Source organism: Meleagris gallopavo, chromosome 5 (genome assembly GCF_905368555.1).
Source record: "Meleagris gallopavo chromosome 5, MGAL_WU_HG_1.1, whole genome shotgun sequence".
Taxonomy (NCBI): domain Eukaryota; kingdom Metazoa; phylum Chordata; class Aves; order Galliformes; family Phasianidae; genus Meleagris; species Meleagris gallopavo.
The window spans coordinates 57,915,622-57,942,028 of record NC_139408.1 but is presented as its reverse complement, the minus strand read 5'-3'; the positions used below and the strand labels follow the sequence as shown (position 1 = coordinate 57,942,028).

General features: G+C 46.0%; 1 protein-coding gene across 12 annotated transcripts in view; it reads left to right on the top strand.

The window, feature by feature from the left end:
- Positions 1 to 26,407, top strand: part of TXNDC16 (thioredoxin domain containing 16) — a 50,878-nt gene that overhangs the window by 3,728 nt on the left and 20,743 nt on the right. For 11 of the 12 annotated variants that reach the window (XR_014883827.1, XR_014883828.1, XR_014883829.1 and 8 more), the window contains 14 exons: positions 1,539 to 1,742; positions 2,979 to 3,061; positions 4,111 to 4,184; positions 5,608 to 5,682; positions 6,026 to 6,147; positions 6,312 to 6,402; positions 8,926 to 9,082; positions 10,243 to 10,409; positions 11,754 to 11,814; positions 13,182 to 13,323; positions 14,422 to 14,568; positions 16,882 to 16,941; positions 23,964 to 24,132; positions 24,800 to 24,936. Coding sequence is in view for 1 of the 12 variants with exons in the window: in XM_085225956.1 (XP_085082082.1) it covers positions 1,574 to 1,742; positions 2,979 to 3,061; positions 4,111 to 4,184; positions 5,608 to 5,682; positions 6,026 to 6,147; positions 6,312 to 6,402; positions 8,926 to 9,082; positions 10,243 to 10,409; positions 11,754 to 11,814; positions 13,182 to 13,323; positions 14,422 to 14,568; positions 16,882 to 16,941; positions 23,964 to 24,132; positions 24,800 to 24,936 (1,654 nt within the window). In the remaining 11 variants the exon portion in view is untranslated. The remainder of the gene's footprint in view (positions 1 to 1,538; positions 1,743 to 2,978; positions 3,062 to 4,110; positions 4,185 to 5,607; positions 5,683 to 6,025; positions 6,148 to 6,311; positions 6,403 to 8,925; positions 9,083 to 10,242; positions 10,410 to 11,753; positions 11,815 to 13,181; positions 13,324 to 14,421; positions 14,569 to 16,881; positions 16,942 to 23,963; positions 24,133 to 24,799; positions 24,937 to 26,407) is intronic. The other variant, XR_014883830.1, reaches the window with a different exon arrangement.

Sequence of the window (26,407 nt, the reverse complement as noted above, 5' to 3'; positions counted from 1 at the left end):
GGGCTGGGAAGAAATTAGAGTTGTGTCTTAAACTGCAAGCATCCTCCTCCAGGTATCAAGCTGCAACGTACTGGAATCGTTGTGGGCTGCTCCTCTGGCTTTGCCTCCTTGGTAGAAAACTTTCCCATTTGACCTGGGCTGGTTCCTACACGCCAGGATTGAGTTTATTTTTCCATCCTGCTGTAGCCAAATTTGTCATTCAGTAAACATCCCCCCATCCCCTTGATCTCTGTCCCCTCTGTAAGCCAGATGAACAGATGGGAGGGCAAAGAACCAGAAGCGCCTGGCACATCCCGAAGTAGGAGGGAGAGGACTGGAGACTTTCAGATGAAAAGATTTCATTCCTTTCTCAGCTGTCTTTGTTCCTTTGTGCCGTTAAGGCCTTATCCGAACACCTCATATACAAGAGTGAGAGAGAAGGAGGCCTTTGAAGGTGGAGCATGCCTTGCTTTCGCTGCCTGCTCTTGGAGCAAGGCAGAGGGACTTTGCTTGCTTGTTTTTGAGCATCTGACTTTGGGTTCTTAACAGAGCAGCAATAACAAGCTTACAGCATCTGACGCAGCACTGGAAGGAATAATAGCCCGTGTACACAGGGACATTTGTTAAGGAAAACAGCTGCAGCTCATAATGCAAAGCAAACAGCTTCTTCAAGGCTTGAATTCCAGCTTTGTCTCATTGTTGACCAGGAACCAGCCTTGCTCTAGCATGCTCAACAGCAAAGATGGGTACCCAAAGAGCAGGCTGCAAGAGAGCTTGGTATTAAACTGGGGAATTAAGTGGCAAGAAGTTGTTTTTTCATCCTGTAGTCAGAGCTTGTGTCCATATCTCTGCATAACCCTTTAATCCAAGTAGGAGGAATTACACAGCTGTGGCAAGGCACCTTGGGGAATGCTGCTGGTGAAGCCTGGCAGCAGGCTTGCACACTTGGTTTTTGCTTCATTCTCCGAGGCTTCTCACAACTTTTCTTGGCTTTCCTCCCAGACATCTCCACGTGGAATCCTGGAGTGGGAGGGAGGCTGCCAGGCCTGTCCTGCAGCCTGGCATGTGTCATAGATTTTGCTCCAGAAAAAAGTAAGGAGGGATTGGGCAAGACATGACACGGAGCAGTCTGGACAAACTCCTCTCCCATTTGGTTTAGCTGGAACCTTAATTGCAGAGAGATGGAGCAGACACTGGGAGAGTGTATAATACCATCACTGTTCTCTTTATTTGTAATTTCTGCTTGGCCCAAAATGAAAAAAACAGGAAAGAAGAAAAATAATCCTAAACAGAAAGCACTGAGGGTCCATGCACTTGCAGATACCACTGCAAAGAAGGGGAATGGCCTTTTGCTGTCATCTTCATGGCTGTGTCAGTCACCTGCTGTTCTTGCAATTAGTTCATGACTTTCTCCAGCCGTTTGTGCAGCTGCCATGTTTGTAAATTACATTCATGCTCCACCTATCTGAACAGAGAACATTCATATACATGTTGACATATATGTTATGTGTGTGCACATATATATATATTTATGTTTTGTTTATCTGTTTGTTTTCCAGTTGTGGCTCTTCTATGCCTGTAACTGATAATAACCATGTCAGCTCAGGAGGACAGATGGGTTTCTTCCTTCTCTTTCCTGCTCTTCTGTGCTGTCTCCATTCCAATGCTGGGATGTGCAAGTCTGCTACAGGAGTTGAGCCCCCACGAGTATTTCAGTGGCTTGCAAGCTAGCAAGGCTTCCCTGGCTTATTTCAGCCATACTGGTATGTATTCAATAGCATGCATTTACGTGAGCCTGGGTTTTCAGAAAAGACTCATGTCAGAGTGTGTGTGAAAGTGGAATAATGAAGGGTCAATTCCTGACATTTTTAAATGCAAAACTATTTTGAGGAGCTGACAAACTTAGCTGGCAAATCTGTGTTTTCATAGCTCCTGAGTAGTCCTTGTAAACAGGTTTCTGGGGGTGAGATCTTTCCTGGTTGTGTCCCTAGACACACTCTTTCAAGCCTTTTCATTAATTTTCCAGATGCCCTGTAAGGAGCTACTCCCTGAAATGGGCTGTACTTCTTTTCCAGAGCACCTCCCAGAGTAATTACAAGGAGATCTATCACTTTGCCTTTCTTGTTCTGCTTCTCCGTGGTCCCCAAGTGTGGTTTTCCAGAGACCTAGATGTGGGCTGAGACACCAACACAGCTCCCACATCAGTACTGAGGGGCTGGCTGGGTGTGTCAGAAAGGAAAGAGCCTGCAGGCATTCATGCTACTGCCCACAGTTAGTTTTGCTTCTGTAAACACCTTACTCTGAGTAAGAGCAAGGCCACATAATGTGAGTGCTGTACCATTACATGGCAGGAGGATACTCTTGAGGACTCTGTGAGGACTCGCTGCCCAGCAGAACGATGCCCATCTAACAAAACCACTTCCAGTCCCTCTCTCCCCCACCCAGCTCCCAGTCAAATCCCTTCACACACCTCTACCTTCAGCATGCTGCAGCTCCTTATCTGTTCCTGCTCAGGCCTTCACGAATGTCCTGATGGTGTTTGCTTGGGGACTTCAGCATGCTGTTACCATGCCAGAGCACAGACTTTACCCTGCAGGCAGTAACAGGGGACATGAGCAGTTACTACTGGCACCTGCAAAAGCCTGCATGCAGCATCCTTGAGCGTTATCACTGCTGCTCAGTGCAGCCATAGTGCTTTGCAGTGTGTCCTGCAGCACAGATCAAAGGATGTCATGCTGCTGAGGGAGCTCTAGCATCTTGGAATGTCATAGTGGCTTGGAGGACTGAAATCCATCTGAATTTAAAGATCATTCATAAAGGATAGCTACATTGATGCCCATCCTTCCCCTTGTCACAGGCAGACTGTGATCCTGGTCTGACCAGGGAGTGAAATACTCCCAGAAAGGCTAGCATTGCCAGAGAGAAAAGGGTTGTTCTGCTCTTCTGCTTCCTTGTCTGTAATGGGAAGGGACTACAACCAGCTTTTTTTGGTGTTTCAGTTTCTGCTGGTGCCCAGCCCTTCTTGGAACAGATTGAAAACTCGGTTGAGGCTCTGCACGACTATGGCATTTCAGTGGTGAAGGTAAATGAGAACAAGGAGTGGGACAGAGTATTTCTGCAGGGATGACTGTGGGGTTGACAGAAATTGTCTGCACCTACCTTGGGTGATGGAAAGTAGGGGGACCCCACACGAAAGTGGGTTCTGGCTGCAGCAAAGCCTCCAATTTTTTCTCTTGCCCTGGCCAGTAGTAACTACACCACACAGCTATGAATCAAAAGCATCACACCTTCTTCGTGCGGGTCGTGTCACACCTTCTGTCTTTGGGACAGGGGCAGATTCCTTTGTCTGAGGAAGACTTTATGTTGTCCACGCTCCAAACAGAGCTTTGATGCATTCATGGATGTGAGGGATTCTCAGATTTTTCTTGAAAATTGGCCTTTGCTGTGGGAAGCCTCATGTATCAAGCGTAGCTGGCTTGTCTAATCTGATTTCCCAAGTATGTCATGTGTGATGTTGCCTGATTATTGCTGTGTACCTTAAACATGGTACAGGGAAGAGTATGATCCCTGTGTTACACAATAGAGCCTGCTGATTCACCCAGAGTATGAGACCTGCACAACTCAATCTTGCTTGTGCACTAGGAGAGAAAAAGCTTGAGCTATGAAGAGTGTTGAATGGGATCAGATCACTTCCTTTCCATACAATGCAGTAAATGCTAAACAGATTTTTTTTTAGTGAAACCTTATGCAGATTTAGGAGAGTGAGCTATAAATGTGGGCAAGTACAGTTAGATTTTATAAGAAGTATTTTTATATGTGTGTGTGTGTGTATTTCATTGCCTCCAGGTACAAACTGAGTTCAGTAAGCAAGCAGTGGTCCGTCCCTTTGAATGTACTTGGCAGATCACAAGATCTCTTAATACTGACCCAAATTAAGGGCTGAGGAACTGAAATACAAATTCCAGTCCATACCACTGGACTCTGTTCATCTTACTGTGTGACTGTATTTTCTATCCCAGGCAGGTTTGAAAAGGCTAGTACTTACATTCTGGAATGGGAGAAAGCTGTGGTGCTATATGTTTGTCATCATTTGTGGAGATGAGTGGCTGATGACATACTTTCAATGTCTAGGTCAAGTGTTCCAAAGAGGATGTCTCAAGATACTGTGGAAAAGAGAATGCACTAAGGAAAGCCTACCTGTTCAGGTAAGCTGTCTGACCTCCACACTGTGATTGCTTTTAAGTACAAAGGTTTGGATGAAATGCTGTCAGGGAGTAGAAATGTCTGCATAGGAAGAGAAGAGCCATGAGGATAGCAGTGGCATAGAGAGTTCAGGAAAACGTTTGTAAGTATCATAGAGTCTCGGAATGGTTGGGTTGGAAGGAACTTTAAAACTCACCCAGCTCCAACCCCTGCCATGGGCTGATTGCCACCCACCAGATCAGGCTGCCCTGGGCCCCATCCAGCTGGCTTTGAATGCCTCCAGAAATTGGACACCCACAGCTTCCCTGGGCAGCTGTGCCAGGGCTTCACCTCCCTCTGAGTAAAAAGTTTCCCCCTAACATTCAATTTAAATCCCTCTTAAAAGAGAGGTTTAAAACCATTCCCCCTTGTCCTATTGCTAACTGCCTGTGTAAAAAGACAGTCTCCCTTTTGTTTATAAGCTCTCCTTAAGTACTGGAAGGCTGCAGTGAGGTCTCCCCAGAGCCTTCTCTTCTCCAGGCTGAACAAGCCCAGCTCCTTCAGCCTTTCTTCATAGGAGAGGTGTTCTAGCCTTCTGAGTACCTTTGTGGCTCACCTCTGGACCCTCTCCAACAGCTCCATGTCTTTGCTGTGCTGGGAGCTCCAGGCCTGGATGTACTCAAGATGGGGCTTCACAAGGGCAGAGCAGAGGGGCACAATCCCCTCCCTGCCCTGCTGCCACCTCTCTTCTGATGCAGCCCAGGATGCAGTTGGCCTTCCAGGCAGCAGGCGCACACTGCTGGCTCTTGTCCAGCTTCTCATCCACCAGAACCTCCAAGTCCTTCTCCACAGAGCTGCTCTCAATGAGTTCTTTTCCCAGTTTGTAAACATATCTGGAATTGAAAGTTTCCCTAGAAGGTCCAAAACACGGATATTGGATGCTTTGTCTTCATTATGAAACTCCCTTTCCTGCCCTGTGTTCTTTTTTAGCAGCACATACCTGTTCTGTTACAAGAAACAACCAGAGAAATCTTCTGTCAAGTGTTCTATCCTGGGGACTCCCACCACCAAGTCCCTCAGGGCTACATTCGGTGTGCTAAATTTTAGATCTAGTCCAAGAAATAAACATTCTTTGGTGCTCTTCCCATTGATGTGATTAGTTCATCTACCTTAGGTGGAAATGTTTAGCTCTTGATCCCTCTACGGATTGTGAGCTGGAAGCTTTCCATATACCAGGTAGGGGGCTTTTTCAAACCTGATGTGCTCAATTCTCATTGATGGTTGTACATGACAGAGGAGGAGCAGGTCCTAGGAAGTGCCCAAGTTCAGTCCTGACTTTTTTTTCCCAGCAGATATCAGGAGTTGTTCTACACAGCAGAAATGAGTTTAGTATGTATAGCTAATCCTTCGTGGTTTCTTTGGTGACACTCTTTCTTCCCTCCCCAGAGGCAACGTTCTGATCAGAGAATTCCCTACTGATGCCTTGTTTGATGTGAACTCCATTGTTGCTAATGTTCTTTTGTAAGTACAGACCAGATTGATCTCTGTGAAATCATTTACTGCTTATTTTTACTTGTGGATAGGAAGTTCTGCATAAATAGAAACTCCACATATTCCTGAGGCTGCTTTCAGCCAAGCAGAAGGCTTGGCTTTTCACTTTGGTCTGGTTTGGCCCTGTTAAATCTATGTCCTCCAGATGATGGCTCACCAGTACACATCTGGGCAGCTGTGTTTGGCTGTTAATCTTGCATCCGCAAGTAGGAAGCTGGAGTTTTTCCTTTGTATTTTTTTCCAGTCATGGCTATGTAGCTGCATATTTTCTCCTAAAAGAAAACAGTTGGTAATGAGTTTTTTGGCTTCTCAGTGCCCTGCTATTTAATGAAGTTAAGTATGTTGAAACACTGACGGATCTTCAGAACATAGAAAATGCACTGAAAGGGAAATCGAACATGGTCTTCGCATACGTACCAGCTACTGGAACAGCAGGTATTAACTCTTAGCTTCTCACCTTTGTTCTCCCTCTGGAGCCCTTTTTTTCTAAGATGAAAGAGAATTTTTGAAAGAATCTTGCAAGTGGAGAATTGAAAGGTTTAAAGGGGAGATCTGGAGCGAGCTGCAGCAGTGCATTAGTTGTGCTTTTCTCTTTCCAGAGCACAGAGCTGTGATGGAGGTGGCTTTTGTCTATGGAACTGTCCACCAGTTTGTTCTAACAACTGAGGCAACACTGCTGAAAGACACTGGGTATGTCCAAATACTGCTTGCTCTTGGTTTCTCAGATTGTCCCATCAAATCTTGGGTTGGCATCGTTGCTGGCTCGTGTGAGAGAAAAATCACTTTCATCAGAAGTGAACCTCTTAGCCTGAGGTTAAAGTGTCTAAATATTGCCAGGCCTGTTACACATTAGGCTCACTGCTGGCCTCTTGCTGAGCTGGAGAATAAGACATGATTTCCAGTGAAAGAGCAACTTGGGTGACTCGAGGGTATTTAGAAATCTTCTTTCCATCCAGCTGGCAATGTTGACTATTCTCAGCACCCTTGAATGTCAATGAGATCAAAGCCTGCATGTGCATTTTGCATCTCAAGGTGAAAGAGTCTGCCTGGGATGATAGTAGGAAAACAACTAAGGATGCACAGTCAGATCTCTTTTGCTTTTCCAACACCTGTTGATGCTTGTGTACCTGGATTTGGACTAGCCAAGTCATTTGTGACTGCTCACTGAATGGGATTTTATAGGAGAAGAGCCCACTGTCTCCCTTCCTTAGCTAACTGGTCAAATCTCAGCCATGGACTCCCTGGAAATTTAATAAAAAACAAATCTGGGACAATGGGTGAAGTCATACTGGAGTCACTGCAGGACAGGTGTGCCTTTCCTACTGAGACCTTCTTGATCCTCCTCCCATGCAGCTTGGACACACCAGAAGGCCTGGGCTGGTAGCTCCCTGATTTTCATAGAGGCTGCTATAGCTGATGTTATAATCTTAAGACACACTCAGCCCCACATCTGCCTCGTTCTTTATTGAACAAGTCTGGCCAGATGAGAAGTGTAGGAACTGCTATGGAGAGCCTGAGCAAAGCCCTCTCAGCTCTCTTACCTCATACCAAGGGATATGAGGAAACAAATGTGCTGCATGCACCATCACACCTTCTGGTAGTCAAAGGTTTCTGGACTTTTAGAGATGGAAGCTGAACGTGTATCATGATGTTAACAGCAACCAGACTTTTTTTAAAAAAACAATGTTACTAGTAATCACAACTTCCAGTAGCAGTGAGTTCTGCAGTTTAACTTCATGAGATGGTGCTCCCTGCAGTGCTGTTGAGACTTCCCATCTGATGGCTTCACTGGAGCTGGTCAGCTCACACCATCCCTTCTGTAACAGGAGGAGCTGGGTTAGAAGAGTAGATCCTTTAATCCTGCTGGAGCAGATCTGGAGGAGGGCCACCAGCTCGTGGAAATGGTGCTCCTCACCACTGAGGCTGAGGGAGCTGGGGTCATTCAGCGTGGAGAAGAGAAGGCTATGGGGAGACATCATTTCTGCCTTTCAATACTCAAAGGGAGCTTATTAATAGAAGGGAGGCTGACTTTTTACACAGGCAGATAGAGATAGGAAAAATGGGAATGGCTTTAAACTAAAAGAGGGGAGATTTGAGTTAGATGTAAGGAGGAAATTCATAGAAGGCAGTGAGGCCCTGGCACTGCTGCTCAGACAAACCGTGGGTGCCACATCCCTGGAGTCATTCAAGGCCAGGGTTGATGGGGCCCTGGGCAGCCTGATCTGGTGGGGGACAATCAGCCCAAGGCAGGGAGTGTCACCAGATGAACGTTAAGGTCCTTTCCAACCCAAACTATCCTGTGATTCTGTGATTCTGCAATTCTAATGCGAGTTGCTGGCATGATATACTGCAGTTGAGAAGCTGGGAGGGAGAGAGGGAATATCAGATAGCGTGATGTACCTTCAGCAAAACATTTATGCAGCAGTTCGATTGTTTTCACATCCCATCCTCGCTGGATCGTGGTCAGGGATGGCGTTTTGTGGCAGCCACTAGATGGCATGGTTGTCATTTGGACAGGATGTGGCTTTATCCTTCCAAAAGCAGAGAGAACAGCATCAGGCTTTGGTGTCTTAATGCAGCACCTCGCTCTTCCATGGAGAGATCTTATAGCCCCATACAAACAAAGGTGATCCCTATTTTAGAGACGGTGGAATGAATGCAGAGGATATCCTAAAGCTGACCCACAGGCTAACCCCACTGCAGGTGTTGGTACCAGAAACCACAAGACAAGGAGCCACGTAGAGAACCTGATTTCACTGCTTCCTTTGGGATAGCCTAAACCAAAGCTGATTAAAAGGTGAAATATTCCTTATGCAGTATGTAAGGTGTCATCAGTGAGGTAAAAGACATGAGTGAACTTGTATTCCAGCTGTTCTCCTGCCAGGGTCCTTACTGGAGTAGCATGGCTGGTCAGATTGAAAAAAAGCTTTATTTTGTGTCCTTTTAAGACGAGCCAACTGTTCTTGGATTGAGGTCATTTACACTTGGTAAGCCTGAGTTTTCATTTGATAGTGAACACAATTCTGAGCAGTGCCTGAACACAAGTGTACCTTTTGGTAGCAGGGCTCTTGAAGTCCCAAGAACCAGTCACACCCTGAACTGAAGGATCATCTGCCTTGTAAAACATGGCAGCAAAATTCTCATTTTGTCAGGGTGTTTTAAAACCCTGTGGTGGATTACTAGCTCAGTGTGATCTTTGTTTCCCTCTCACAGCAGCAAGGAGCCTGATGTATCATCTGCCCAGCTCTTGTTCTGCCATTGCCAGCAGGTCACAGACCTGGCACAGCCCTGCAAGAGGACGCCCTTGGAGCAGGATCTGACAGTGCTAAACATCCACAGACACCTCAAACTCATGGGAGCTCCTCTTGTGGTATGATGGGAAGGAGAAATGATGCACTGGGCTGGGCAGTGTGAGGGCAGCTGGGGCAGATGTAAGGATGAGGGAGGTGTGTGCAGAGGACAAGGCAGAGCATGAGAATCTGCCCCCTCTCCATTAAGTTAGTGGCAGAGCTCTCAGGCTGAGTTCAGGTGAAGAACAGGCCTGAGCCTGGTTCTGAGCAGCACTCCATTACACTTCTAAGTTTGGTCCTCCTTTTCAGGAATCCCAAGGCCTGTGTGTGCTCCTGTGGTACTGCCAATATGAGTGGAATTGTGCTTTGTTCAAAATGGGGTGGAGGTGCACCTTTAACTTTGCTGGGACTTCCAGATTCCTCATAGGAGGCTCAGCACCTGGAGGAGGCAGACAGCAGTGTCTGTCACGGAGCAGTGAACTTCAGCAGGGCTCCAGGTCCCACTAGTGACAACTCTGCCCAGCAGAAAGAATGGGTAGATGAGCTGGGCCTCCTGCAGCCGGCCTCCTGGATGAGGCTTCTAAAGAGAAGGCACTTCATTAAGCAGCTGTGTGTTACAGTGAAGCAGCATGTCAAGGAAAGAAAGGGAAAGGATGCCAGCTTTTGTATTTGACAGGGTTTTCAAACTGCCTCCAGGAATGGCTGCCAGACAAATAGTAATTAATGGAAATTTGATATCAGGAGTTGCTAGGCCACAAAGAACATACATACTAATGCCCAGAGAGGATCGTGAAAGGTTAGAACTATTTAACCAGGGTTGTGTTGGTTCTACTTCAGTGGATGATTTAGAATCAGAGCTGGAGGCTTTTACTGGAGAGTATTCTTACTTCTGTGACTGCAGAGAACACAGTGGCTTGGGCTGTGCAAGAGATCAGCCTTCCAGGTTACCTGTTGGCCTTAGAAATTGCAGGCTATGAACCTTCTCCTGGATTCAGGGAGGAAGTATTTCCCAGCTCTTAATGTCCAACAATTTTTAAAGTGATGACAATTTGGTGATTGGTTTTTCCAGCAGTTTTCCTCAGAAAAATGAGACTTCTGTGCTTTCCTTTCCAATTATTTTTGAGCAATTCCAGCAACAAATTCAAAGAAATTCTGTTGAAATCAACATCTGGGTGTAAAAGAACTGAAGTATGTTCGATATGTGGAGACATGTTGCAGTGTAACCGTGTATCTTTTCCAGACTGAAGTTGCTGAAGACCCAGAGGAAGTTTCCACTGTTCACTTACAGCTTGGGCTACCTCTTGTGTTTATCCTCAGCCAGAAAGAAACTTACGAGGCAGACTGGAGAACAGCAGAATTTTTGGCCTGGAAACTTCTGGGGAAAGCAGGAGTTGCCATTTTGTCCAGGTAATTGCTTTCCAGTGTTTGGAGGATTCTCTTTTTTCTTTTTTTCCCGTGCTGTTTCTAAGCTTGTTTACTGTACAACAAGGACAGTGGTATCACAGGCAGAGGGCTTACTCTGATTTGTAGGAGAAGCAGCAAAACTAAGTTATATCCTGTGAGAAGACGTAATATTTGAGGACTTCTCCAGAATCAGGTAAGTTTGGTTTCAGACTGTCTGGAAGTGTAGAAATATTAGAGTCTATTGCTGATTTAGAAGTAGAAAAATAGACTATGGGAAACTTCAGGAAGGAAACTTGGAATGCAGAGACAAAAAGCTTGTATTTTGCCCTTAAATTAAGGACAGAAGGAAATACAGTAAAGGACACGAACTGTGGGTGCTAATGCTTGTGTTCATGAGTGCTGGGTTGCTTTTCTGCTCAGTAAATTAGAGAGGGATACTAGAGTTAGGCACCAAGTTTGCTTCCCATGAGGATAGGAATGAGACACTTAGGGCTATGCTGCAAAGATCTGTTGGTTTCTTTTACCACTGTTACACAGGCTCAGAAGTGGGCTGCATACAGCAGGTCCTGTCTTGTGTCCTCTCCACAGCCTATCTTGGCTGTGACCTGCCCATAAGCAGGGCTGGGAGCCTCCATGTGCTTCTTGTGTTTGCAGATGTTCGCAGAGCATCTGAGACATGCACACGTGCTGCATGGCTGGCCTGTAGCAGAGCTGTGCGTGGAGAGTCAGGCTGCATACATGAGAAACCTGCTGGACATGACAAGTCAGAAACACATTCCTGTGAGCAGATGCCCCCTCCTATATTTATATTTCAGGTTTCAGAGGGGGATCCAGCAGCTTTGGGTTAGGACTGTGAGGTGGCATGTCTTCTCTGCGCCCATGCTGCTGGCAGCAGTGCAGTGGAGGAAGAAGGAGGAAAGATGGGAAGGATGGGTGTGGGCTGTCTTCTGGCTTTCTGCCATCGTGGTATCTCCATGTGCAGAGGCACTTCTTGGCTGCATTTACACACAAGCTAGAGTCTGCCATCTGAGCAGCTGCACTGGGATGTGGTGACCGATGGATGAGCAAAGATGTGAATCACAGAAAGGCAGTTCAGAGCCCTGAGGAAATAGGCATGTTGTGCAGCACACGTGGGGTGAGTCCCACCAGGTCACCTGGAACATATTTCTCCAACACCTACTCTGTTCACGTGGACTGAGCTCCAGCACATACTCTGGGACCCAGAAGCATGACTCTGTGGGGATGTGGTGCAGCAGAGAGAGGGGTGTGTTTGTCAGACAGGCAGGTTACAGAGTACAAACCCTGCATATCATCACAGCATCTAATGTTCACTTTGTATTTTGGAAGGGACCGTGTGAATTTGAACATTCTGCGGCGGACCAACGTTGCTCTCAAAACACCAGATGAGGTTTGATGGATTTCTTTATCATACAAATCTTATTTCTCATCTGGAAATGCTGCTCTTGAAAGTGTATTAAGGTGTTGCTCACCTCTTGTATTTGATGGCCTTCAAAGGAGCTCAAGGGGATGTATCTTTCCATAGCTGCATGCATGCATTTGGAACTGCCTGAGCTTGATGCTGCGGAGGAATTGTGCCTGCTTGCAGGAGATAAATGGAAGTGTTTATTTTGGGTTCTAATCAGAGAGTGATCTCTCTATTGTACAGTAAGTCAGTGTGAGATTGTGAACTACCTAAGGTAGTACTGCCATCAGATTTGGACTTCCAAAGGCCCTTGGCCCCTTAGGAAAGAAGTTCAAAAGATGGAAGAGGAAACGAGCATGAAACTAAGAGCCAAGAAAGCAAACAACCAAAAGTCTGTGCTGAACTGATGTAACCAAATGCCTCTGGTAGTGATCTGGGAAAAGGGCAGGGCCTAAATTAAAAGGAGCTGATCAAGATGAGCTAAACTCTGGAGGGGCCTGACCCAGCTTGTGAAGCAACAAATGTCAGGGAACAGACGTTGCCCCGAATTACTTGAACTGTCACACATGTGATTGCAAATGTACACGATCAGACCTGAATCTGAAAGTCCCCTGAGGGCTTCCCCTGACCTGCTGAGAGACGTGCGTGGTGTGTTTCTCCTCTTAGAACCAATGGGAGGTGCCAGCAGTTTGTCATTTCTCTGAGTTCATTATAAAATTCATTTTCTCTGAAGTGCCTCTTCCTGAGACAGTGCCAGAACTGGTTTTAAGTTGACACGGTCTCATTTCTGAGAAATAAATTTTGCTCTTTTCTTTCCGTGGGTTGGCAGTCCATTACACTTGGGAACATTCTTCTTTGTTGAGCTACGTGAGGTAAAAAATCATCTGTGAATTTTCCCAGTCCGTGATGGGTTTCTCTGTATAACCTGACCCACCTAGGCTAGGGACCAGGCAGCACAGAGGACCATATGCTTGTACCTCAGCTCCCTCATTCACTGTTTGGCCTCTGGGTTTTTTCTCACAGTAGCTCTGTGTTAAGGTGTTGGGAGGTGGAGCAGGTGTTCACTTTCACCACTCTAGTTACAGACACAAAATCCCACATAGCTACAATTACTTCCTGAAAAGGAAATAGCAGTCTGGAATGAAAAAAACCTAATGTGCCGGTGAAACTGGGCCAAAGAAGCACATCCCTTGTTTGGTAGCTTTAGGAATCTGTTGACATACCCCAGAAATAAGAAGCTAGATGGTGAGAGGGAACTTTAAACTCCCTCTCCATTAGAATTCCCTATTTTGAGTTTCATTTGCAGATGATAGAAGAGACACAGAGTGATGTTTTGTTCCTGTTTTCTTTAGGGAGTGCCAATCAAATACCTGCTCTTGGAAGACACTGAGGAAGTTATAACTCTGGTGGAAGATAAGAGCAAGGTTAAACAAATCCAGGAGAATGAGGATGAAGATGAGGAAGATGAGGATGAAAAAGAGAATGACAATCAAGGTGTGTAACTAGAAAGTGAAAAGCTAATTATCACCGATAGGACGTGCAATTAGCAACTCCTAGAGACACGCAGAGTTAAAGCATTAGAGAATATTCTTGCAAATCCATGGCAAGCTATCTGTTTGAAGGGAAGTTGCAAAGGAGACAGAGCCAGGCTGTCTTCAGTGTTGCCCAGTGTCAGGATGAGAGATGATGGGCACAAACTGGAACACAAGAGGATCCATCAGGAAATGCTTTCTTACTGTGTGAGTGACAGAGCACTGGCACAGATTGCCCAGAGAGACTGTGGAATCTCTTCTTTAGAGATCTTCTAAAGCCAGCCAGGCATGGGCCTGGGCAGCCTGTTCTGGGTGTCCCTGCTTGAGCAGGGGTTGGACCAGCTGGCCTCAAGGTCCTTGCCAGCCTTAACTGATCTGTCATTCTGTCACTATGATTATCACAGTCACAGGATGTCTGTACAAACTGGCTCTTTCATTCTCTGCAGATCACTGGAGCTTCATGACAGATAGGTGTAATTTTTAGGGCAAACACCATGGGCAAACACAACACACTGTTGTGATTGGAACAGTTGCAGAGATTCTGCATGAGGGAGGAGCTGCTGATGTTTGGTTGGGTCCAGCTTCTGTCCAAGCTTCAGAAGAAGCATAGGGATTACCAGTCCCTTTGGGAAGGTTTGAGATGTATTTTTGTAACAGCTGTTTCAGACTTGCTTTCCTCAGGGAGAAAACAGTGGCTCCTACAATGCTTTCTTGAATATATTTGTTTCCCGTACAGAATTGTTTTTGTTTTGAAGAAAAAGTGACACAGAAGAATGGGAGATATCCAGCATGTTTAAGACTTGTGTTCAATTTTGAGGATACAGCTGGGCAATGGTGTGAGGTGGCATAGGAGCATTTTAATGAGCTTGTGTGGATATCAATGAGATTGTCTCTTTTCCTTCCATTTCCCCAGTAAGGTGATTACTTAATCTGTAATTGACAGTCACCACGTGTCTGCTGAGAGGTGGTGGTTTCCTAAAATGTTCCAGTGAGGTTGCAGGCAGGGGGCTGCAGTTTCCTGTGTCCTGTGTCCTGTGTGTTCATGCTTTTCTCCATGCAGACATGCAGGATGATCAGGTGGTGGAAGCGGTTTCCAGGGACAAGAAGCGAGAGCTGCCCCTGGATCAGGTCCTTACCCTGACAGAAGAGACCTTTCACTCTGCCATGTTGGAAGCTGCCCAGACAGTGGTGCTGTTTTATGCCAGCTGTGAGTATGACTATACTTGTTCTGCTCACTATACGTTCCACAGTGTGATAATTCACACTTACAGACAAGTGTAAATGATAAATATGTGCTGCATCCTGTCCTATGGGCCCTCACCCAGTGTTAAGTCAGATTACATCAGTTCCTTTTATTGGCTGATATTCTTTGAAGATGGTATCTCTCAGTATAAAGTACGTCAGTGTTTTCCATCTTCCTTTTACAGGGACCAAATCATAGAATCATAGAATCACCAAGGTTGGAAAAGACCTCTAAGATTGTCCAGTCCAACCTATCACCAATATTTTTCACTAAACCATGTCCCTCAGTACAACATCTAAATGTTTCTTGTACATCTCCAGTGATGGTGACTCCACTACCTCCCTGGGCAGCCCATTCCAGTTCCTGACCACTCTCTCGAAGAATTATTTCCTAACATCCAATCTGAATCTCCCCTAGTGCAACTTGAGGCCATTCTTTCTCATCCTATCACTAATTACATGGGAGAAGAGGCCGACCCCCACCTCATTGCAGCCTTCCTACCGGTAGTTGTGGAGAGCAATGAGGTCTCCCCTGAGCCTCCCCTTCTCCAGACTAAACAATCCCAGCTCCCTCAGCCACTCCTCATAAGATTTGTGCTCCAGACCCCTCACCAGTTTCATTGCCCTTCTCTGAACACGCTCCAGGGCCTCAATGTCTTTCTTGCAGTGAGGGGCCAAAACTGGACACAGTACTTGATGTGCAGCCTCACCAGAGTTAAGTACAGAGGGACAATTACTTCCCTGCTCCTGTTGATGACGCTATTTCTCATGCAAGCCAGGATGCCACTGGCCTTCTTGGCCACTTGAGCACACTGCTGGCTTATGTTCAGCCCAGTGTTGACCAATACCCCCAGGTTTGTTTCTTCTGCGCAGTCTTCCAGCTACTCTGCCCCAAGCCTGTAGTGTTGCCTGGGATTGTTGTGGCCAAAATGCAGGACCCGGCATTTGGCCTTGTTGAAGCTCATCCCACTGGCTTCAGCCCCGATATCCAGCCTGTCCAAATCACTCTGTAGGGCCTTCCTTCCCCCGGGCAGATTGGCATTTCTTACCAGCTTGTGGGTCATCTGCAGACTTACTGCACTCAGTGCCTCATCCGGGTCATCAATAAAGATATTGAGCAGGACAGGCCCAGCACCGACCCCTGGGCAGCACCACTCGTGACCGGTTGCCAGCTGGATGTTACTCCATGCCCCACCACTCTCTGGGCCCGGCCCTCCAGCCAGTTCTCTGTCCAGCCAAGAGTGTACCTGTCCAAGGCACGGGCTGCCAGCTTCTGCAGGAGAATGCTGTGGAGGACAGTGTCAAAGGCTTTGCTGAAGTCTAGATAAACTACATCAACAGCCTTTCCCTCGTCCACCAAAGGGGTCACTAGATCATAGAGGGAGATCAGGTTGGTCAGTCAGGACCTGCCTTTCATGAACTCATGCTGGCTAGGTCTTATCCCCTGCTGCCCCGCGATGCTACGTCATCTCCTTCAAGACAATTTGCTCCATAATCTTCCCTGGCACCGAGGTCAGACTAACAGGCCTGTAGATCCCCTGATCCCCCTTACGACCCTTTTTGTGGATGAGAGTCACGCTGGCAAGCCTTCAATCCTCCAGCTGACCAAGAATGCAGATAGATGATGGAAAGTGGCTTGGCTATTACTTCTGTCAGCTTCCTTAGCACCTTGGGTGGATCCCGTCTGGCCCCATGGACTTGTGGTGGTCCAGGTGGAGTAGTATGTCTCTAACTGTTTCCATCTGAACTGTGGAGAGTTTATTCTGCTCCCCATCCGGGATTTCAAGCTCAGGGGGTAAAGTACCCCAAGGATAACTGGTCTGATTTTTAAAGACAGGCAACAAGGCATTGAGAACCTCAACCTTTTCCTTATCCTCAGTGGTCACATTCCCAGTGACCACTGGGAAAAGTAAAGGATGGAGGTTCTCCTTAGCCTTCCTCTTACTGTTAATACATTTGTAAGAAAGTTTTTTTGTTCTGTTTTACTCCAGCGGCCAAGTTGAGTTCAAACTGGGCTTTTGCTTTTCTAATTTTTTCTCTGCAAGACAAACATGAGACAAGAAGAAAAATGGGAGTGACTTCATGAGATAGGCTAGGGAGCCTAGTTGCTCTCTTCTGCAGAAACATAAAATCCAGTTTTCTTTATTTCTTTCAACGTCTTTCAGAGCTTCAAGTGCCATAGGATGCAGAAAATCATAATGTAACACTGTCAAAGGGCACAGTGGGGTTGGTTCATCACCTACATTCAACTCAGGGCTGCTTCTCTCCTGTGTTTCAGGGGAGGCAGTGTCCCTGGCAGTGCTACAATCTTACACAGAGGTGGCTGATCACCTGAAAGGTAAGGTGCCACAGGTCTGAGTGCTTGTACAGCTGGTTTGCGTCTGCCCTGACAGTACACACCAAAAAACTGGAAAGATATTGGTGGTGTCTTGCTCACTCACCTAGAATATACTCATTTTTAGTTCCCAAACTCTTAAGGAAGGCATTCCTATGTTAAATTGCTTAGGAAGAGAATTTGTTTCTCTAGCAATATTTGCAGTCCCTTTGTGCTTCTGTAAAGTCATGGGACTGGCAGTGCAACCTTGTGCAGTCACCTGGTGCTGTTGGTGTAAACTGCTACACACCAGCTGCCCAAACCAGCCTTCAGCTGGGACTGTGATAGTCATGGGCACAGTCATTTCGTCACCAGAAGCAGTGAGTGACACAGCACGGGTTTGAAGCTAGAGGGTCCAGCAGCAGACACCAGAGTCTGCATCAGAGGAACAGGATCCTGTTGGTGCCCTTCAGTACTGTGTCCAGTCAGAGTAAAGATGCACTGCATGTTGCACAGCATGAGGCTTGAGAGCCAATTCAGCGTTTGCCAAGGAGGGGTGGTACATCAAGTCTTTTGCTTTTGGAAATCACAACATGGTTATTTGATCTGTAGCAGAGTGGTAATTGGCCCAGGCTTTGGTAGAAGCATAGTAGACAGGCGGGGGCAGGCCCAGATCCATGGGGCAGGATGGTGTCAGAGAAAGAATTTAAAATGACTGTGCCTTCAGGGCCTGTAGACTGGGTTAATTACATGAGAAGTCTCACAGGCAACCACAGAATGCCAAAAATAATAGATGACAGTAAAGGATCAGTAACATTTAAAGACAACACACATCAGGTAGTGCACTGGTAAAGACAGAAGGGACTGATCCTTCAGGAGTACCCGTGATGTTTCCTGGGTGATCTAAGTACTGATTCAGCTTAATTCAGGGCTTCAGTCCTATCCCCCTCTTTAATCAGGGGAAAGAGGTGTGTTCTTCTGCACTGCTAGCAGGCTTGTATGGGCTCAATCTCTTCTAGAGATGCCTGTCCTTCCTTCTAACTACAGGGGGTAAGCAAGTGGCTTCATCCCTTCATTTCAGCACAGTGAGGAAGTTGAGTAGATCTAAGTCTGAGCTGTTCTTGCACCCCTGGAGGCAGCTGGTGCATTCTTCGTTGTTTTTTTTCCTTCTTCATCAAGGCTGATTTCTCCTAGTAGCTCCTTGCTCCTAGGGGCACTCCCCTGGAACTGGATGCCTTTTCCTGCAAGCTTCAGGCAGGATTCAGGCTGAACTCTCAGCAGAGGGAAAATGTATAGAGTGTGCAGAGGACCAAGACAGTTTTCTGAGAAGTGGTTGTTTGCAAGAAACCCTCCTGGGAACACTGAGGGCAGTGCTGTCATTTGGAGGAAAGTGGCTCTCCTTTACTAATTTTCATAAAAAGAATGTCATCATCAGCTTTGATCTGAACTGACAGCCCAGAAATAAACTGGAAAACTGAGGGAGGGTTATCATCGTTGGAGGGGTTATGGCTATTGATGATTTGGGGTTTCTTTAGACTTTCCAGCTGTCAAACCAGCTAGAGTAACAAACTGGGAGAGGCGGTGGATGAAACCCTGCCTCTTCCTGAGTCAGTGGCCAAACCGTGGCTGACTGTGTGAGGCGAAGCTCTCACCATCTGTTTCTTTAATCATTTGATAACAATCTTGGTACATGGACGCAGCTATAGGCAGATTCTCAACAAAGATTATGAACTGACTGAAGTCAATGCCTTTCCTCTGTGATCAGTGGGGTCCAACTGAAGACTCCCAGGCCAGATGTGACCTGTGGAATGACTCCAGTTTGTTCTCCCTGTTGTGACCTTGGAAAGGATGGAGAATGGTTGCTTTTGGAACTGAAGTGAGTTTGCTGCAAGATGTGACTTTATATCTGCTGCTGGGAGAGACTTAGTTGCAAATATGTCTTCTGGGGACCTGGAAGTCCTAAAAGGATGTGAATTCCCAGGCTCTTTTTTATGGCCAGGATGAGGGTGTTTCTGGTCTGGTAATTAGGGTGAGCTGGAGTCGAAAGGTTAAAGAATCCAGAAGTTATAACAGATCAGACAGAGCAGAGGCCATATCAGTTGTGAATGTCCCAGTGCAGGGGGCATAGCCTGATGGAAGTCTGAATCTGTGAACTCCCAGGTAGGAGTCAGAATCAGGGGATCCAGAGCTGGGTTTGGGTTAGGAAGAGAGTGATGCAGGGTTGGGCAAGGTAATCAGGAAGGTATACCAGTGCAAGGGGCAGAAGTCTGCATTGGGAAGAAGAGCTTGAGCTATGCAGGACAGTGAGAATTAAACATGGGTTATGGCTCTGGGGCAATTTCTTCAGCTCCCCCAGAAGTACAGGTATCTGCTGTTCAGGGTGAAACTCCTCCCAAGGGCTCAGAAGCCAAGATCAGCTGTTTGAGGCATGAGTCACCTACACTAGAAGCACGTTTTTAGATAGATGCAGGGGGAGGTCCCACTTTTGATGCCAATTTTCCATGGAAAACGGCACTGAGAATAGGCCATCTGAAATAAAGCTAAGGGTGCAGAGGAGGCTGGAGACTGGGATGACCCTATGAATCATCCAGTAACAAACAGTCAGCAGATCATCATCAAATGAAGTTTACAGCCCACCAAGTATTTTCTCTTTGTTAAGAGATCCGATCAAACAAGAGATCAAGAGAAACACCTTTGTCTTGCTGAAAAGAGCACATTTTCTGCTCTTGCAGTGAGAGCGTGCCATTCTCTCTGCCACTGAGGCTAACCAGGGCAGCTCTTGTTTTCTTATGTAAAACGTAAATCTATGAAAGCAGCCCCCTGCAACGGAAGGCTGTGAAGGTGTGACAGGGTCATTGTATTTCTTAGATGTTTCATTAGCCTTTTTTGCAAAGGTAGAAGGAAACCACTACAAAAGAAGAGCAATATACTGAAAAACTGAGCTGAAAAACAGTTCTACTTCCCTCTCCTGATGCTTGTGGGGTCTTCCTGCCCAATGACCTTCAAAGACAAAGATCTGAAGTTGTAGTTCTAACTTATGAAAATCACCTGTGTGATTTAGTGCACAGAATTGAGTCACAGAATATCCTGAGTTGGGAGGGACCCACAAAGATCCCTGAGTCCAACTCCTGGCTTCATAGAGCCACCCAAAACCCAGCCCTATATTCGGAGAGCACTGTGCAAATGTTCCTTCAGCTTGGGCCGTGACCATTGCCCTGGGAATCCTGTTCTAGGCAGACCATCCTCTGGCAAAGGTTCTTTTCCTAGGCCCCAACCTGACCCTCCCCAGTGCAGCTCCACACCATTCCATCAGGTCCTATTGCTGTCACCAGAGAGAAGAGATCAGATTGTCAAATTCCTTTTGAACTCTGCTTCCATACCCAAAGCTGTGGTGTGGTCTGAGAGGGGACCTTCTGACCCAGGATCTGCCAGAACACCAAATGCCATTCATTTTCTGCTATCACATACATTAGATATGTGAGACATCAACAGCTGGTGGGCTGTGAGATTTTCTCATGTGCTTTCCTGCAGTGATGCTGTGCAGGTAGTCATTTCCCTTTCTGTACTGGATTCCTCCTCTTGAAGTGCAACACTTCACATATAACTTAATTCTCTTTCATCTTGTAGACTTCAGACCAGCTCTCAAAGTTGAAAATGCCAGTCCTGCTCTCCAAAGGCCCAGCTGCTTAAGGGAGTCTTGATTTTTTGCATGTCCTGCACTATTCCTTGTAGCCTTCAATGATCGTCTTGTCCTTGTCTTAGAATACCCTTCAAACAGAAGTTCTCTCCATTGCCAGTTTGAATAGCACCTAAAATCACAGAAAGGAAGTATCCCATGTTTCTCTTTCAACTTTCATCCCATCCAGCAGCACAACAGTGACCACAGGGCTGTGCTGTCTTTTGCTGAATTGCTCAACTCCTGAAACTGCCGTGTGTTTGGTAATTAATAACATGGTGCATGTTGGGATGGCGGGGTGGTCATCCCATACACAGCATTCCTCGGGCCAGCTGGGGCTTCCTTGGGGGATCTTGGTCGTTCTTGGTACATAATCCCCCAAGGTAGTATCCAAATACTTAAAATCCCATTTGGAGGACCCTAGAGGAGCCTTGCAATTTTAACAAGACATCAAAGCTCTGTTTGCGTGCCATTTTTTATTCTGAGTTGGGCAAGGCACAAAATTATGTGGTAACAGTTGATGAGAACCAGCCATACCGGATCAGAGGTGTGAAATAAATCCCAGGGCAGGCTTTTAAACTGAGATGTTATTTCACAGCCTGGAGAATGACACAAACCATTTCTGCTCTCTTGGAGTGTTTTGACAGCTCTGGACTGTCTGAGTGGAATTGCAGACTAGTAGCTCTGTGCTGCTACTTGCTTCTTCTGTCCATACATTTGACACAAGGCAGAATGGCAGTGAACTCCTCCTGTGAAAGAGCTGCAAAGCAGAACCGAGAAAGAAGGCTGTATAAAATGGTCTGGTGAGATGTCAAGGATGCAGAGCTTTGGAATGGGAAATCACATAGAGGTCACTAGTGTCTTTACCTGTCTTTGGGGAGCCTTGCCAATCCCTGACAGAAATTTCCAACTTGTGATTAAAACCCTTCTATGCTTGGTTCTCAGGAGCTAATTTTAATACTTGTTCAAGCCTCTCTGCCTGGGGATAAATTGTTGCTCGTCTTTTCCCAGCTGGCAACAGAGAGAGATCCCGCCGTCACCTCTGGACCAGTCTTTGCATATTCTTAGATTTTATTGTTTCCCTTTCCCAGGCAATTTCTGTTAGAAAGAAACACCACTTTTCTTCAGGAGACGTGTCTTCCAAACACCTCTCTCGCTCAGATTTTCTCTCATCTGCTTACACCTTTCAAAAATGTGTTTTCCAGCTTGCGTGAAGGCTTGATGGGTTCTGCAAAAGCATCACCAGAAAAAAATACAAGAGCATCCTTTTCCTTCCAGATTTTGCAGATGCTGTTGAGAGTTCATCCAAGGGTGAGCTTTGCCCTTATCTGCAGCACTAATGATATATGTCAGTCCTGTTCCTCATTACAGGGTGTTGCATTTACACTTTGCCCTTCAAATCTTTCTGCCCCCTCTGAATCTAGGATCATCTGCTGATTTGATGTGTGTTTTTCTATCATCCAGGCCTCTAGTGAAAGCAGTGATCAGAATCAAACCCAGGGCAGACAGAGAAGAAAGCTTGGTTGCTTTGATCTGCTGTACTCTTCATGAGAAATCCTCATCATCTGCCCTTGCCCTGGTTTCTGAAGGTCACAACATCTTGCAGTGATCTGCCTCCACGTGTGTCCTTGTCTCAGCGCTCCATCCCATCTTTCCCATGCAATTGTTGAATCTTGTTCAAACAAATTTAGCAAAGGTATAAAGATCTGTGAGATACTGCATTCCTGCAGCGGGCATGAACCACGTATGGCCTGAGGACTGTACACAGCCCTGCTGTCATTGGTCAAGCCTGCAAGTAGGTAAGAGGCAGGTCAGGCAAGGCAGCCAGCCAGGAGGTGGGAAGTGAGGCCAGTGATCACCTGCTGGCCTGTTAGCACACACTTAGCAGCTGCATGTGCTGGCTTTCACCCAGCCTGCGGATGAAAGGACAGCTGATGGGACATGCTGAAGTCTTGGGCTCGTGGAAAGTATGCAAGAGAACAACGTTCATCTGTGTCACTGCTTATGGATCCCTTTTAGTCACATTGATCAGGCCCTTAAGAGGCCTTTTTAGTACGTGTCCAAGAAATCAGATTTGGACTGACTGCTCCCAAGCACTGGGAAAGTTCCTTTTCCAGTTCCTTTCCCAGTTACCTACTTGTAAAACCTCAGCCTCTTAGTTGGGGCCCTGAAAGTACCTGCTGGTGGCTTGGAGATGAGCAACTTGCATAAGTACAATAGAGTGAAAGCCATCAGATTGCCAGATTGCATTGCAGTTTGTTTACGTGACCTTTAATTGCTCACTCTGTATTTAACTCCATGTTTTAGGTAAATTAGATACTTTTCAATACTGGGCACCTCATTAAATAAAAAAGCCTTGAATGACAGAATGGTTTAGGTTGGAAAGGATCTCTGGAGGTCATCAGGATCCTCCTGTGTTCTGGTTTTTGCCTGTTGCCTCTTTTGTTGGCAGTGGGCTCAGAACTCCAGGTGCAGCCTCACCAGTGCTGAGCAGAGCAAAGTACGACCTCCTTTGACCTGCTTTGTGTAATACAGCCCAGGATGCCATTGGCCTTCTTAGCAGAAGCAGCATAGGACTGGTCACGTTTGACTTACTGTCCACCAGCATCCCCAGGTCCTCTTCTGCGGAGCTGCCTTCTATCTGGGTGGCCTCCAGCATGTGGTTGTGTCTAGGGTTGTTCCTCCCCACGTGCATCAGCCTCTTTGATGCCAAGCCTTATTTTCCCTCTTTTTCTCCTGTAAGCAAGGGCCTGTCTGGTTTCTTTGTCTTAGCCTTATTCATGAAGTATTTCCAGCACCTGTTTTACTGACATTATATATATATATATATATACACTTCTGGATGTTTGCCTCAGGGTTTCATTGCATCCAGATGTGAAGGTCTCTGGGTATTTCTTTCTGAGAAGTGAAAGCTGTCACTTCCCTGAGTTTAATCTCTCCATGGTCTATTGTTTTAATCCATTCACACTTGCTGGAATATTTAATACATTAGTAGTCTGGAAATGATTGCTTTTATATTCAACGCTGTAAGGCATGTCCATGAATAACTTCAAGAGGGAGACAGAACGGACTGGAAGGGATTGCTTATTTTGGGAGTGGATTTGGACATCCTGCCTACACAGAGCAGCATTTCACTCCAGGAATGATCGAGCAACTTTTCAGTGGGAGCCCACCTGGACATGCTCCATGTACGTGCAGTGTGTTAGCATCCAGCTCAGTAGGATTTGCACACCAGAGCAAATAGGAGTTCTAGTATGTTAATACAAATATGTACAGTAGCATCCAAAAAAGTTCACATAGCTCCCTTTTTCAAGCATTTCGCTTTCTCTTTTTTTTCTTACTATTTGTATGTGTTTGTTTTCCATTCTAGGAACTCAGGGGATTTTGCTCTCTCGAGTAAACTGCTGGGACTGGCCTGGTGTTTGCACAATGGAGAATGTCACTCAGTTTCCTACCATAAAGATTTACAAGAAGGGAGAGCAACCAATAACATATAATGGCATGCTGGGAACTGAGGAACTGACCAGTTTCATCGTGTTGTAAGTGCCTGTTATTGAGTCCCCACACTGTAAGAGTGGCACATCTACCAGATGATGTTCTGGATACTTCACGGCCTGTGTAATGAAATTCCTTTTTGGAAAAACGTCAGATCCTGTTATAGTCCTGATTTGGAAATTAGTTTAATAACTTTCTGTGCTTTTCTTTGTCAAAAACATCTCTTCTTGGACAGTACATCCATCTGTCGTCGCTTTTCCTCTCTCTCTACAGAATTCCTTCTCAGTTATTTTTAATGTGGGTCCCCGTCCAGGGATGGGGTATGGGTATGGTCCTAAGGTGAATGGAAAATATATGAATATGGTCCATATGAATGGCAAATCCCTCTTTGGTTTTATTGGAAGCACAGCCGAGCCCTTACTCTAAACCAAGCGATCTCCGCAGTTTAGCTGAGGGATGCCAGACTGTCCTGTGTGCAGAAAGGATCTCAGAGCATCCAGTTTGGCTTAGGGCTATTCTCTTCATTGTAACCAGTCCCAGTGCCTTTCAGTGCCTAGATGTTGCCCCTCCTTCCCAGAGGCAGCTGTTTTTTTTCTCTATTGAGATAAAATGGCTGTCACATTGGGTTAGGGAAGAGTTGTTATGAGGATTTTGTCTCTTGATCCCAAAAGTGAAGAAGGCAGCCCATGTTGTTTCTCTGCCTTTCCATAGGAGTCAAGTTTCTTGCCCTCTGAAGCTGGCAACGATGGATGAAGCAGAACGGTATTTAAGAGGAGAGCTTCCATCTGAGCTGTCATCCTATCACCACTCTTTGGTTCTAGGAGTATTCAGCACAGCCACAAGTAAAGGTGAGTGTGATATTTATGGCTTAAGCATCTGAATTTAATTGCTGACCAGAGATGTTTGATTTCAGATGCTTGGGAAGTTCTCCATGTTTCATTTTCTCTCATGAACCAATCATGTCTGCTCACATCAAAGCCTACCTGGCACCACCTTTCTTGGTTTTTGTAAGTAGAAGATTCGGGTAATTCCATATGTGGCACCTCAAGTTTATATTCTGACATTAACCAGCAACTGTGGACATATTTATTATATCCACTGTGCTGGCATGTGACAACCCTGACAGGTCTTGGAGGCATGCTTGGACCAGTGCAAAACAGCAGTTCCATGGATGACCTGTCCCAGGGCTGCACAGCTGTCTGCACAAAGAAGTGTTTTCACAAACGGCCAATCTGATTTACTTAGCCACAATTTGTGTCTGCTGTCCCTGTTGTATTTCCTTCCTCTTACCATGAAAAGTTTGCCTCTATCCTCTACGTAAGTCCCCTTCAAAGGAGCTGTAAGCTGCTCTCAAATCTCTTCTCAGCGTCTGACTGAACAAGCCCAGACTCATCAGTCTTTTCTTGTATTCCACATGTAATGTCATAGCATACTTCTTTAAAGAAAGCCCTTTCCACTGTTGCATTGGTGGTTATCTCACTGACTCCTCTTGCAGATGTGGGAGTCTCAATCCTTGCAACTGACACGGAGTCTGAAATATGAAAAAAGGCAGTCAAGTAAAATGCAAAGTTCTTGCAGGAATGACATGCTAACAAGCCTTTGAAATCCTTCTTTGGACTTTGAAATAGGTGGGCACGGTTTCTGCAGGGTTGGTCTCAGCTAGAAGTGCTAAGCACGGTTGCTAGAAGGAGTGTTCTGAACTTATCTGAATTTATCTCACACTATGCTCTTGGTCAGTGTCATCCTGGTCAATGCTAGGAATGCAGAGTGGCTGAAACTTGGAGTTGTGCCTCTCCTGTCTGTTACATAGAGTGCTGCACCAGAATGACAATCAAACATATTAACGAGGAAAAATAAAGTCAGTCTAGGAAAGGAATGTCATGTGATGCTTCCATCATATCCACAGTGGGCAGATAGGATCTTCCAGCCCCACAGTCTCCAATTTATCGCTATCTCTAGAAATCACTGCACTAAAAGGGGGATGTTTTTATGATCTTTGTCACGATCAAAATTTCAGACTGTTTTTCTTTTTGAAGACCCGGTGTGCCTGTAAACTTTGGTTAAATGCAGTAAAGCTAATTAGTTGCATGAGGAGGTTCAGAGGAAATCCACTGTGCTCAGAGATAAGAACAGAATAAAATGTCAGTAAACATTTGGGCTTTGCTCACCGAGCCAGGTAACATCTAGCATGCCTTCCTTCTTCTGGAGGGCCTGTATCTAAGTGTTAAATTTAGCAGAAAATCTTATTGGTCTCAAAAAAACTTTCAGACATTTTCCCCTAGTTTTCACCAGCTGAGCTCTGGAATCATCCTTTTATTC